Raw genomic sequence first — 14,247 nt, 5'->3', positions numbered from 1 at the left:
AGTGGAGGTTCTTTGAATGGAGACTTACGGGAGAACATTTGCCACGTTGACAGAGGTGGAAGAAGCAGCAGATGTGTTTGATGGGGCAGATGGTGATTGGTGAGACCCGCTAGTCCGCATTTTAGGGCAGTGAGATTTCCAGACCGACACATGTTGATTGTGCATGTTCCGGTTCATGCATGTAATAGTCAAATTGTTAGATTTTTTTGCCTCTACTCAGTCATTTTTTACAAAGTTGGCAGCTAAGGTGAGTTGGTTCATCCTTTGCAATCTGAAAAAAGGGCCAGGCTAGCCAACCCTTGCCGCCTCTGTAAACTGAAAACCTGTAACCGCTGTTTTCCGCAGCCAAAGTTGTGTCTGAGGATGCAGTGCTCATCATGTTGCATCACTCAGTGTCTGTGTGGGAAACCACAACGTAACCTACTTGTCTTCCTCCTCCTCCACTTACTCTGATGAGCTACACAGCTGCATGCCTCTGGGTTCACACCAAGTGGGATCTACAATCATCGTCATCCTCTCTGTTCATCCACTCCTTGCCCTGAGAGTCATCCTCCTCTCTTTGCCCTGACAGCACAATACAGTCCGTGTGCACCTCAGGTATCTGAGCCTCATCAGGATCACCTCCACCCCAGGGGTTAACGTCTGGTGATGAGGCTCTGGATTCTTCTCCAACCCTACGTCGTCCGGCCCTGGATCTATCTGAAAAAATGTTTGCTCATCGGTGCAGATGTTTTCCTCCTTTTGAGTCTGTGAATCTTTGGAGCAGACCTCTGATGCACACTAAATAGAATGTACAAACAGTTCTGCAGACAAATAAAACAATAAAAAAATCAAATAAACACATACAGTTGTGGCCAAAAGTATTGACACCCCTGCAATTCTGTCAGATAATACTCAGTTTCTTCCTGAAAATGATTGCAAACACAAATTCTTTGGTATTATTATCTTCATTTAATTTGTCTTAAATGAAAAAACACAAAAATAATTGTCCTAAAGCCAAATTGGATATAATTCCACACCAAACATAAAAAAGAGGGTGGACAAAAGTATTGGCACTGTTCGAAAAATCATGTGATGCTTCTCTAATTTGTGTAATTAACAGCACCTGTAACTTACCTGTGGCACCTAACAGGTGTTGGCAATAACTAAATCACACTTGCAGCCAGTTGACATGGATTAAAGTTGACTCAACCTCTGTCCTGTGTCCTTGTGTGTACCACATTGAGCATGGAGAAAAGAAAGAAGACCAAAGAACTGTCTGAGGACTTGAGAAACCAAATTGTGAGGAAGCATGAGCAATCTCGAGGCTACAAGTCCATCTCCAAAGACCTGAATGTTCCTGTGTCTACCGTGCGCAGTGTCATCAAGAAGTTTAAAGCCCATGGCACTGTGCCTAACCTCCCTAGATGTGGACGGAAAAGAAAAATTTACAAGAGATTTCAACGCAAGATTGTGCGGATGTTGGATAAAGAACCTCGACTAACATCCAAACAAGTTCAAGCTGCCCAGCAGTCCGAGGGTACAACAGTGTCAACCTGTACTATCCGTCAGCGTCTGAATGAAAAGGGACTGTATGGTAGGAGACCCAGGAAGACCCCACTTCTTACCCCGAGACATAAAAAAGACAGGCTGGAGTTTGCCAAAACTTACCTGAAAAAGCCTAAAACGTTTTGGAAGAATGTTCTCTGGTCAGATGAGACAAAAGTAGAGCTTTTTGAGCAGAGGCATCAGCATAGAGTTTACAGGAGAAAAAAAGAGGCATTCAAAGAAAAGAACATGGTCTCTACAGTCAATCATGGTGGCGGTTCCCTGATGTTTTGGGGTTGCTTTGCTGCCTCTGGCACTGGACTGCTTGACCGTGTGCATGGACTTATGAAGTCTGAAGACTACCAACAAATTTTGCAGCATAATGTAGGGCCCAGAGTGAGAAAACTGGGTCTCCCTCAGAGGTCATGGGTCTTCCAGCAGGACAATGACCCAAAACACACTTCAAAAAGCACTAGAAAATGGTTTGAGAGAAAGAACTGGAGACTTCTAAGGTGGCAGCAATGAGTCCAGACCTGAATCCCTTAGAACACCTGTGGAGAGATCTAAAAATGGCAGTTTGGAGAAGGCACCCTTCAAATATCAGGGACCTGGAGCAGTTTGCCAAAGAAGAATGGTCTAAAATTCCAGCAGAGCATTGTAAGAAACTCATTGATGGTTACCGGAAGCGGTTGGTCGCAGTTATTTTGGCTAAAGGTTGTGCAACCAAGTATTAGGCTGAGGGTGCCAATACTTTTGTCTGGCCCATTTTTGGAGTTTTGTGTGAAATGATCAATGTTTTGCTTTTTCCTTCATTCTCTTTTGTGGTTTTTCATTTAAGCCATATTAAATGAAGATAGTAATACCAAAGAATTTGTGATTCCAATCATTTTCAGGAAGAAACTGAGTATTATCTGACAGAATTGCAGGGGTGTCAATACTTTTGGCCATAACTGTATTTGGTATCGCCGCATTTAGAATCGCCTGATCTATCACTTTAAAAAAAAAAGAATTATCCTGATCGCTAAATGGCGTAAAGAAAAAAAAACAATTCAAAACATCAAAATTATGGATTTTTGGTCACCGCTACATTGCAATAAAATAACGAGCGGTCGAAAAATTGTATCTACACCAAAATGGTATCAATAAACACATCAGCTCAGCGTGCAAAAAGTAAGCCCTCATCCAGCCCCAGATCACAAAAAAATTAGATGCTACAGGTCTCGCCATTTTTTTTTTTACCAAAGTTTTGATATTTTTTTCACCACTTAAATGAAAAAGAACTTAGACATGTTTGGTGTCTATGAACTCTTCATGTTCTGGAGAATCATAATGGCAGATCAGTTTTAGCATTTAGAGAAGATGGTAAAAAAACAAAAAAACAACTGTGGAATTGCACTTTTTTTGCAATTTCAATGGACTTGGATTTTTTTTCCTTTTTTCCAGTACATGATATGTTAAAACCAATTGAGCATTCAAAAGTACAACTTGTCCCGCAAAAAACAAGCCCTCACATGGCCATTTTGACAAAAAAATAAAAAAGTTATGACTGTGGGAAAAAGGGGAGCGAAAAACAAAAACGAAAATACCTCCAGTCACGAGGGGGTTAATATATATATATACACACATATATATATATATATATATATATATATATATATATTCACCAACAGCTACTATAGCTCATTATGCACAAATAAATTTGGACATATATTACTTTTTCCTGCCCTGTCATTTGTCCCCCTTGTTTTACCTTGGCTCATAACTACAGAGCCCTATATGTCTCCATTGTATTCCTATATATGTTTCACATTTTGTGTAATTTATTTTAATGTAATTATGCACTGTATTTTAAATGGCATAAACTGACTTCTTTCCTCCTTGATAATTTTATTTTAACCCCCAAAGTATGATGTTTTCCACACATTTCTTCAGAGCTGGTCATTGGCGAACTTTACATGGGCCTGGACTTGGGTTGGCATGAGCAGGGGGACCTTGTTTACCCTGCAGGATTTTAACCCATGACATAGTAATTTGTTACTTACGGTAATGTTTGGGACTGTGGTCCCAGCTCTCTTCAGATCTTTGACCAGGTCCTCCCTTGTAGTTCTGGGCTGATTCCTGACCTTTCTCAGAATCATACTTACACCATGAGGCGAGATCTTGCATGGAGCCCCAGACTGAGGAAGAATGACAGTCATCTTGTGTCTCTTCTGTTTTCTAATAATTGTGACATTGGCTGCTTGCCTACGGTCCTGTAGCCCATCCCGGCCGTGTGCAGGTCTACAGTTTTGTCCCTGGTGTCCTTAGAGAGCTGTTAGGTCTTGGCCAAGGTGGAGAGGTTGGAGTGTAATTGTTTGTGTGGACAGGTGTCTTTTATACAGGTAACAAGTTCAAACAGGTGCAATTAATAAAGTGCAGAATAGGAGGGATTTCTTTCTTTTTTGGTAGGTTATCAAATACTTATTTCAATTTAATTATGTAAAAATCATACAACGTGAGTTTCTGGTTTTTATTTTTAGATTCTGTCTCTCACAGTTGAAGTGTATGTATTATAGAAATTACAGACCTTTCCATTCTTTGTAGGTGGGGAACTTGCAAAAATTGGCAGTGTATCTTTATTTTTTCTATAGCGCTAACATATTCCGCAGCGCTTTACAGTTTTTGCACACATTTTCATCACTGTCCCCGATGGGGCTCACAATCTAAATTCCCTATCAGTATGTCTTTAGAATGTAGGAGGAAACCCACGCAAACACGGGGAGAACATACAAACTCATTGCAGATGTTGTCCTTGGTGGGATTCGAACCCAGGACTTCAGCGCTGCAAGGCTGCAGCGCGAACCACTGAGCCACCGTGCTGCCCTATCCTGCCCTAGTATCAAATACTTATTTTCTCCACTGTACATAGAATAAACACAAAGACAATTGGAAACCCCATATAACTATTTTTCTATACAAGTATGAGAGCTTGATTTTAGATATCACAATTAATTTTATTATAATGCACATATTGTAACACAAAAACAACAATCTTTCAGAATTAAAATAAATACTATATTTTTGGCACAATATTAGAAATACATTAACAAAAGAGCAAACTGCCCTAAAATTAAATATTTATAAATTACTAGTATCCATTCTTTCTGTGCAGTGTTCTTGTATTTCACTCTCCACCGGTGAGTGCATCTTTCTTATTCTTCCTTTTTCACTCGTTATTTCCTTGTTCCTTTTTTTTCCTTAAAATGAAGATAGTTTCAGTTAGTACAATAGATTACAGAAAGGAACAAGACACTTTTTAATTGTACTTGATAAAGCAATGTAAAAAAAAATAATGTCCTTGTGTAAAGAAGTGCCTCACGGGTTGCTGGTAAAATACTATGGCCTTAATTCATCTTTGCGTTGCACCTGTGTTTTGTCTTGTTTTGTGTGTTTTATTCCATTTTTTGTTTGCACCCAATTCATTACTCTAGTTTTGTTATTTTTTTAAGTCTATTTTAAATGTGGTTGCCAGTTCTTTTTTTTTCCCTGCTTTGTGGGTGGATTCTAGCAATTCCAGATGTTTTTGGCTAATTCACCAAATGAGACTTTTTAAAAAATTTTTTTTCTAAATTGGAGAACAGGAGAAGTCCCAGAAGACTGGAGAAGAGCAAATGTTGTTCCTATCTTCAAAAAGGGGAAGAAGGTGGACCCAGGCAACTATAGGCCGGTGAGTCTGACTTCTATACCAGGAAAGATCTTTGAACAAATTATTAAACAACATGTATGTCAGTACCTGGATAAGAATGAAGTGATTAAACAGAGTCAGCATGGGTTTGTAACTAATAAGTCATGTCAGACTAACTTAATATCCTTCTATGACAGAATCACTGATTGGGTGGATCAAGGAAATGCTGTAGCTATAGTATATCTTGACTTCAGCAAAGCATTTGACAAAGTCTCTCATACAATCCTTATTGAAAAAATGACTAAGTATGGAATGGACAAGGCAACTGTTAGGTGGATTCATAAGTGGCTTAGTGATCGGACCCAAAGAGTGGTTGTAAATGGCTGCACATCCAGTTGGAAGAATGTCTCAAGTGGGGTACCACAGGGCTCTGTCCTGGGCCCTGTATTGTTCAACATCTTTATCAATGATTTAGATGAAGGAATTGAGGGTAAACTGATTAAATTTGCTGATGACACAAAGCTAGGAGGGATAGCTAATACTAGAGAAGAGAGAGAGAGGATTCAAAAAGATATAAATAAACTGGAGAAGTGGGCAGCAACTAACAGAATGGTTTTTAGCAGGGAAAAATGCAAAGTACTACATCTGGGCAATAAAAATGAAAAAAGCATATACAGAATGGGAGGAATAGGGCTAAGCAACAGCACATGTGAAAAAGACTTGGGTATACTAATAGATCACAGACTGAATATGAGTCAACAGTGTGATGCAGCAGCAAAAAAGGCAAATGCAATTCTAGGATGTATTAACAGAAGCATACAGTCTAGATCACGTGAAGTCATTATTTCCCTCTACTCCTCTTTGGTCAGACCTCATCTGGAATATTGTGTCCAGTTTTGGGCACCACATTTTAAAAAAGACCTCAACAAACTGGAGCAAGTTCAGAAAAGAGCGACCAGAATGGTGACCGGTCTGCAAACCCTGTCTTATGAGGAAAGGTTGCAGGATTTGGGAATGTTTAGTTTGCAAAAGAGAAGACTGAGAGGAGACTTAATAGCTGTCTACAAATATCTAAAGGGCTGTCACATTGTAGAAGGATCAACTTTATTCTCATTTGCACAAGGAAAGACTAGAAGCAATGGGATGAAACTGATTGGGAGGAGACACAGATTAGATATTAGAAAAAACTTTTTGACAGTTAGAGTGATCAATGAGTGGAACAGGCTGCCACGAGAAGTGGTTATTCTCCTTCAATGGAAGTCTTCAAACAGAGGCTGGACAGACATCTGACTGGGATGATTTAGCGAATCCTGCTTTGAGCAGGGGGTTGGACCAGATGGCCCAGGAGGTCCCTTCCAACTCTGCGATTCTATGATTCTATGATTCTATGATTCTATGGTGCACCTCTACTCCAGTGTCCCCCCAAACTTATTTTGTACACTTAAATAAAAAAGTTGTATCAATTTTGAAAAAGTTGAGACTTTTTTAGGTTAAAAATTCGCAGAAATGATAAGTGACAGGGAAAAAGTCCATTTTCTACTTTGCTCCAAATTTGAAGAATTTTGTGCAGTAAACGTCATTGAATACCAAAAGTCAAAAATAGAAATGTGACTAAAAAGAATGCAAATGATGAATCGGCATCTATGTAGTGTGGTCCTGTGTGTTACTTCTGTTGTGGTGGATGATTAGATGTCCCAGTCAGCGCTCCATACATTTAATAATATGGCAAACCTAGGCCTCATTGATACGTCCGTGAATCATGTACATGTCCTACCTATGATTTCCACAGACAGAACGCATACCCATTACAATTTATGGGACTGTTCATATATCCTTGTTATTTTGTGGACCATGTGTCTGTAAAAAAATCACAGATACTTGTCCATTTTTGATTACCGTATTTTTCGGACCATAAGACGCACTTTTTTCCCCAAAAATTTTGGGGAAAAATGGGGGTGCGTCTTATGGTCCAGATGCACTTACCAGGACACACCATCCGAGGCTGATGGGCGGCGATTTGGCAGATGATTGGTGGTGCGGGGGCTTCAGGAAAATGGCCGCCGGAGGCGGCGCATGCGCAGAGTGAGATCTCAGGAGACGAGATCTCGTCTCCCGGGACGACATCTCGTCTCCCGAGATCTCACTGTGCGCAGCCATTTTCAAATCAGCATTACAACAATGGAAGTGCGGGGGCTCCTTTCACAAAATGCCGGTGGAGCACCTGCACCGCCGATCACCTGCAAAAGAGCCGCACCAATCCGGGATGGATGTGCTGGGGCTCCGGGATTTCCACCAATGCCGGTGGAGCCCCCGCACCACCGATCATCTGCCAAATCTCCGCCCATCAGCCTAGGATGGATGTTTGGGGGCTTTCACAAAATGGCAGAGCCCCCACACCACCGAACCTGCTACACCAGCCAGGGATGAGCCAGACCACCTCCTGTGACCCCACTCCACCAGCGTTCCATATCACACCCTACCCCCCAGGTAAGCTGAATAATTCGGAGTGTAAGACGGACCCTCATTTGACGCATTAATTTTTTTCCCCTGAAAATTTGTGATGCGTCTTATGGTCCGGTGCGTCTTATAGTCCGAAAAATACGGTAGGTCATGGATCAAAATTACCCGTACAAGTCACGGATCCATGTGCTCTGCATGACTAACAATGCAATAGATAGGAGAAGCTTTTCAAATTTTTCTTTGTTTGGATCAGTCAAAATTACTGATGAAACACTGATAAAAACTGGCACATTGATGAATATGAATATGAGACCATATTGTGCGTATATGTGAGAAATCACAGATGTCTGAATGAGGCCGAAGGTCACAGCTTTCACATCACTGTTGTGTATACTAAGAGAAAATCATAAAAGGTTATTATATGAGCAGAGAAGCATATGATAAAGCAAGGATTAAAAAAAAATAAAAAATATAAGCAATAATATATATATATATGTATGCAATAATAAAAATGATAAATAAAAAAATATAAATGATATAAGCAATAATTAAAATATATAAAGCAATTATTAAATAAAAAAAAATATATACATATATATATAGTAGAATGTGGGAGTTTTCAGTGCAAACTGTGTGACTAAACTGTTAACAAGATGTGAGATTTTCAACTTAAAATTCAATGACTTTGCAACGTACCTGATTTCCTTTATTTTTGCATTCACCCAGGGAAGGCCAGGAGTGGAGCAGATAATGTTTCCTTTATTGGTGATGAATCTAAATGGAGAACATATTGTTACTGATTTACTGTCTCATCTAATCTATTTATCTATGTAAACAATACATCTTTCTAATCTGTTTTGAGATCTAAAATAACATGTTTTTTAAAGGTGGAAATTCCATTTAAGGTTATTGTAGTCCTAAATGTCTGTCTACAATTCCCTATTGTTCCCTCCTGATTGATGTCATTTGTGGGGGCTGGTCTCTGCTCGACAAGTTTTCACCTTACAATCTGCACTGATAGTGCACTCTCTTGCCGACTTGTCACTTCTCATCAGAGCCAGAGAGGGAGCGCACTGTCACTGCACATTAAAAAAGATATTGCACAGTGACAAGGTCCTACTGAGCATACATCAGAATTGACAACCGATGCATGCTCAGTAGAGCAATGACAAGCCAATCGATTGAAACTGACATCACTGATGAAGTCTCAAATGAGTATCCCAGCATGCACTGGGGGTCCTTAAACAAGGCGTCATCAATCAGTAAGTAGGTAAAAAATAAAAATAAAGCTGTTGGAGTATAGTGAGAGAGCAGTAGGGACTTTTTAATTAAAGTATATTAGCAAAAAGATTCTATAATTATATTAAATAGACAGAGATTTAAGATTAAAATGAATGTTAGTTTTGGACCACACCTTTAAGAAATGTCAGAAAAATATAACCCTTTCTGCTCTCCCTTTACTGGATTTGATAGCTTGTACTGGCTGTATGTTCCCCCGTTACTGAGAAATTAGCAGTAGAATTAATATGCAACTGAGGTGGCTGAAGAACGACTTTTAGATATAAAGCTACTTTCGAATTAACTCTATTCCACACGTAATGTCCTCTCCTCTTTCTTGACCAAAATCACACAGCGTAGAGACTATTAGCCATGAGGGAGGAGGCAGCACTGAACAGGGAATAGAGCTGGAGTGACAGAGGCTTCAGCCTCATTTGCATATCAATTCAAACGCTGATTTCTCAGTAATACAAGAATGGACTGGCCATGTAAAGATCTTGCTTTATTACATATAAATAGTTGGGGGGAGGAGGGTTGGTAAAGTCCTGTTGGCAGGTTCCCTTTTTGCAAAGCATATTTTATTCACTTTAGAGTAACTTTTCTCACGTCAGGTTTTCTGCAAACATATTTATGACTTAAAGGGAATCTGTCACCCCTTTTTCGCCCTATAAGATGCGGCCACCGCCATCAGGGGCTTATCAACAGCATTCTGTAATGCTGTAGATAAGCCCCCAATTAAACCTGAAAGATAAGAAAATCACGTTAGATTATACTCACCGGGGGTGGGTGCGGTGGGTGTGGCGGTCCGGTCCGGCGCCTCCCATCTTCATACGATGATGTCTTCCTCCTTGCTTCTACCTCGGCTCCTGCGCAGGCATACTTTATCTGCCCTGTGGAGGGCAGAGTAAAGTACTGCAGTGCGCAGGTTCTGGGAAAGGTCAGAGAGGTCCGGCGCCTGCACACTGCAGTACTCTGCTCTGCCCTCCACAGGGCAGATAAAGTATGCCTGTGCAGGAGCCGAGCGAGAAGCAAGGAGGAGGACATCATCGTATGAAGATGGGAGGCGCCGGACGGGACGGCGACACCCATCGGACCGGACCGAACGCCGGGGTGAGTATAATATAACTCTTTTTTCTTATCTTTTAGGTTACATTGTGGACTTATCTACAGCATTACAGAATGCATTACAGAATGCTGTAGATAAGCCCCTGATGGCGGTGGCCACAGCTTATACTCAAAAAATGGGGTGACAGATTCCCTTTAAAATGATTTTATTTATCTGAACGGAGTTGGTGTAGCCTGAATTTCTAGAAGCTCATTCAGATGAATGGAACAGTTTGCAGGAATGTCCGCCATCAGTGAAGTCACCCTAATTTTGACAGCTTTGTAAGAGAACCCTGTTTATTTAGCTACCTCCAACCAACCCTACTGAGAAGGCACCATAGACGCTGTGTCATGACAAATGTACTTTACATATTATCAGCATGTATGCATATATATGTTACTACGAAGATTTAAAGTATGTAATAAATAATGATTGGTCATTTAGCTTTGGCTTGTATGTCATTTACTTTTCTTAAATATATTTTTTTACAATACTCACATCACCGCATGAACACATGGAAGGTCTTCTTTTTGGATGATGAAATTTTCAATTACATCTCTAGGTTTGCCTCTCGAGACCTTGGTACAGCAGGAACTAAATTTGCCTGTGTATTAAAATAAGAACAGAGGATGAAATTTGTTATTTTTTACTGGAGATTAATGACAATAATTCATATAAAAAGCCAGTGGCTTCCAACAAATATGACGATGGAGTATGGTGGTCAACTAACTGGCATGCAGAGCTTATACCATGATCCACACACTGTTCCTACAAATTACAACCAAACTAACTAGTTAGTAAAGAAGAATATCTATTATTTGTGAGAAGCAGAAACCTGAGTGGGATCAACTGTAATGTTCTAGGAATTCACTAATGTTCCTAGAACCATAGTAGCATTGATTGGAAAAACTAATCTTCATCCACAGATTATCTCCTAGATCACATCATAAAGTCTTGTAAAAGCTGGACAGTTTTCATAATAACCCTACTTACCGATGGAAGTTTCGCACATCACGTATGTGGCCAGCAGGGCTAAGCACAGCAGTACTCTCATGGTGCACATCTTCAGGGGTTCTAGTTCTCTTGTATGTAGTGTCCTCACTCTTCCACACTGAGCAGCTGTGCGGTGTGATCTTCGCTTGACAGCACCATCCTTTTAAGACTTGTAAAGAGGAACTTCATGAAACAAAAAGGAAATGATCTAATTTTTTTCTATATATCCGTGCCATCAGCAAATTCAGGTGAAATATGTTTAATGACAAATCATTTTTTTTTTTTTACCAAAATTAATGTGTAAAAGTAATCATTTGATCATTTAATTTCCAAATCAATTTCCATTGTAATAATTGACTACTTTTTATGACTATTTCATTTGGATTCAGTGAATGCCTGTTAGGTTTACCTGGTGATTTGCATTTATGAAGCCGCAGATCAGGGTGGACACATGGACCCAAGATGTTGCAACAAGTAGTTGGAGGGTTCGTGAAGTAGTGAGAGCATGAAATCACATAACGAGGAGGGCAGATGACAAGGGAGAAGGCAAGTCCTTGGCAGCACAAACCAGAAGACAGAGGAACCATAGACGTGTTTCAAGGTTTGATACACACCGTTAACTGCGTCTATTAACAGTTCATTAGCTTATATCAAATTATGGGTTAATCCAGAAGGTGTATGAAATTCATAAAACCGTGAATTTAAGGAAATTCAAAGGATTCACTCATCTCTAGTTGGTTCCACCAATTGAGCACCATTGTCAGGCACAATTCTAAATCAGCACTGCAGCCTATCCATTCTTTAGAGCGATGCGGGGTCCCAACGGTCAAACTCAACTGATCGATCGTGTTGGCATATCCTAGGAATATACACCACTTTATCAGATAAGAATCACCTTTTAAGAATTACATAAATAGAATTATAATCCTCATTTATATTTATTGTTTTATTCGTAAATAAAAGATAATATGAAACTTGATGCATATTTCACACCTTAGTAAAACTTCTCTTGTAGGAAATTGTAGGGAATTGCACATTTTCATCCATTTATTCAGTTGTTTTCAGAGCAACATTATATTGCAGAATGCTGGGCATATCAGTCAACTGTCAAGGCCTCTACATTGGTATACTTCCTCGGCCATCGGCTCTTTCTGCTCTCATGTGTGTTGGGTTACAATGATGCACCTCTAGTGTAACATTCCTAGACCCTTTAAGGTTGATTTAGGCAGCTACACACTGCTTGAGTAGGCAGATAGTGGTACACTGCTAACAAGATGGCATCCTACTTATCTTCCAGACTTATCCAGCCCTCCAACTGGCTTCTGCTCCAATTTGTATTAAAGTGATTGTCTGCCAATCTTGCTCTGCTGCTTCATGGTGCTCTCCACACTCTCATCTCTACTGCTTTGAAGTACCGTACCTGTTTGTCAATCTGGCTGTGCCATTCCAAGGTGATGTCTGCACTTTCAGCTCTACTGTGTCAAAGTGTTTGTCTGCCAGTCCAGCTCTCCAGCTCAAAGGTGTTGTCCTTCATATCCAGCTCTATTATTTCAACTGTTCCATCTGCCACCCTTCATATCCAGCTCTGTTGTTCCAAATGCTTTCCAGTATATCCAACTCTACGATTCCTCACTCATCTACATGCCATTCAGCCTATCCAACACCCCTACATCAATGCCTCCTATCCTTACTTCACATCCTGACCTACAGCTTTACAAATCCACCTCATAAGGTGATCCATAACTGTGCAGAGATTGCTGTTATTCTCATCGGTCACTTCCGTCCCGGTGCTCAGTGAGTTACAGTTTGGAATGTAAGAGGAAACAGAGGAACCTCATGCTAACACATTAAATTCAGGATCCAGTACTGCTCTAATCCAAGGGCATACTAACTACAGAGACATCCCATATGGCTGATCAGTGATCCTTGTAAAAAGCATTTACTAAATAGTTCAAGTATATGACACTTGAAACACTTGCCTTAGGTGGTTATGAATGGTGGTACCAGGCTTCTCCTGATAGTTTATATACACATATCCTCAAGTAATGTAATGAGGCCAGATGTGTTTCTTCACGTTCAATAAGCTTGATAATTTTAACCTTTTTTTTTAATTATAATAAAGATTTGTATCTTTACACATTGCAATATATTGTCTGGCCTCATTACATTACTTGAGGATTTGTGTATATATGCTCTAGAAATAGATGTTTTTGCCTTTACAACTTCATAAAATCGTGTTAACTCTTTCTCCAAAAGTTGTCTTTCTTTTTAATTTTCGCTATAGTACCCCACCAAGAAGCAATGGAATGAAACTGAAAGGCAGAAGATACAAATTAGATATTAGAATAAAAACTTTTTGACAGTGAGGGCGATCAATGAGTGGAACAGGCTGCCACAAGAGGTGGTGAGTTCTCCTTCAATGGAAGTCTTCAAACAGAGGCTAGCAGACATCTGTCTGAGATGGTTTAGTGAATCCTGCATTGAGCCGGGGGTTGGACATGATGACCCTGGAGGTCCCTTCCAACTCTAACATTCTATGATTCTATGATCTAAGCACCAATTTTTGATATTTTATAAAAATGACATTACCATTATTAGTCACCACGCTGCCAGCATGTATTAATGAGAGACTCCAGAGGGAGTTCACTGTGTGAAGCTGTAGTATGAAGCAACAGGGTGTGTTTCAACTAATAAGAACATAAAACCACAAGACTTTCAACATCTATGGATGAAAATTGCAAACCATTGCCCTCCTTAGAAAGAGCAATGAATAGGGATGAACGGACCCATGGATGTTGGGGTTTGTCAGGTTTGGCTGAACTGTAGTTCAAAGTTCAGGTCGGCATTCAAACTTAACCACGAACTTGACCCTGAAGCCTAACCCAATAGAAGTCAAAGGGGACCCAAACGTCGATGCTTTAAAATGGCTGTAAAATGGTCATAGCAAGGGCTAGGTGGCTTCAATATAATAGAATAAAAAATAATCTTGAATCAGGAGGTGGATGTCCAAATGTACGAGGAGGTTGAGGAGGAGGTAGACGTGGATGCGGCCGTATAGGTGGAAAAGGCGGAAGTAGCAAGGGCTAGGTGGCTTCAAAAGGAAGCTAAATGGGGCTAAGAGCAAGACAATTTCCCTGCAAACAAATGTAGAGAGGGAAATGATTTAAAGTAACATAGAATAAAAAAGGAAAAAGAAACGAGGAGGCGGAGGTCCAAGTGG

General features: G+C 40.1%; 1 protein-coding gene across 1 annotated transcript; it reads right to left on the bottom strand.

The window, feature by feature from the left end:
- Positions 1-4,499: 4,499 nt before the first annotated feature.
- Positions 4,500-11,203, bottom strand: LOC141091107 (C-C motif chemokine 24-like). The gene is made up of 4 exons (XM_073576468.1): positions 11,028-11,203; positions 10,533-10,638; positions 8,348-8,425; positions 4,500-4,763 (listed from the first exon to the last, which is right to left on the bottom strand). The coding sequence occupies exons 1-4, from the start codon at positions 11,095-11,097 to the stop codon at positions 4,733-4,735; spliced, it is 285 nt and encodes a 94-aa protein (XP_073432569.1). The 5' UTR covers positions 11,098-11,203; the 3' UTR covers positions 4,500-4,732.
- Positions 11,204-14,247: the final 3,044 nt, after the last annotated feature.

The sequence above is a fragment of the Dendrobates tinctorius genome, unplaced genomic scaffold (genome assembly GCF_039654945.1).
Source record: "Dendrobates tinctorius isolate UK_male_01 unplaced genomic scaffold, ASM3965494v1 ptg000049l, whole genome shotgun sequence".
In the NCBI taxonomy this organism is placed as follows: Eukaryota; Metazoa; Chordata; class Amphibia; order Anura; family Dendrobatidae; genus Dendrobates; species Dendrobates tinctorius.
Note: the sequence above shows the minus strand (reverse complement) of the source record. Positions and strands in the feature narration are given on the sequence as shown.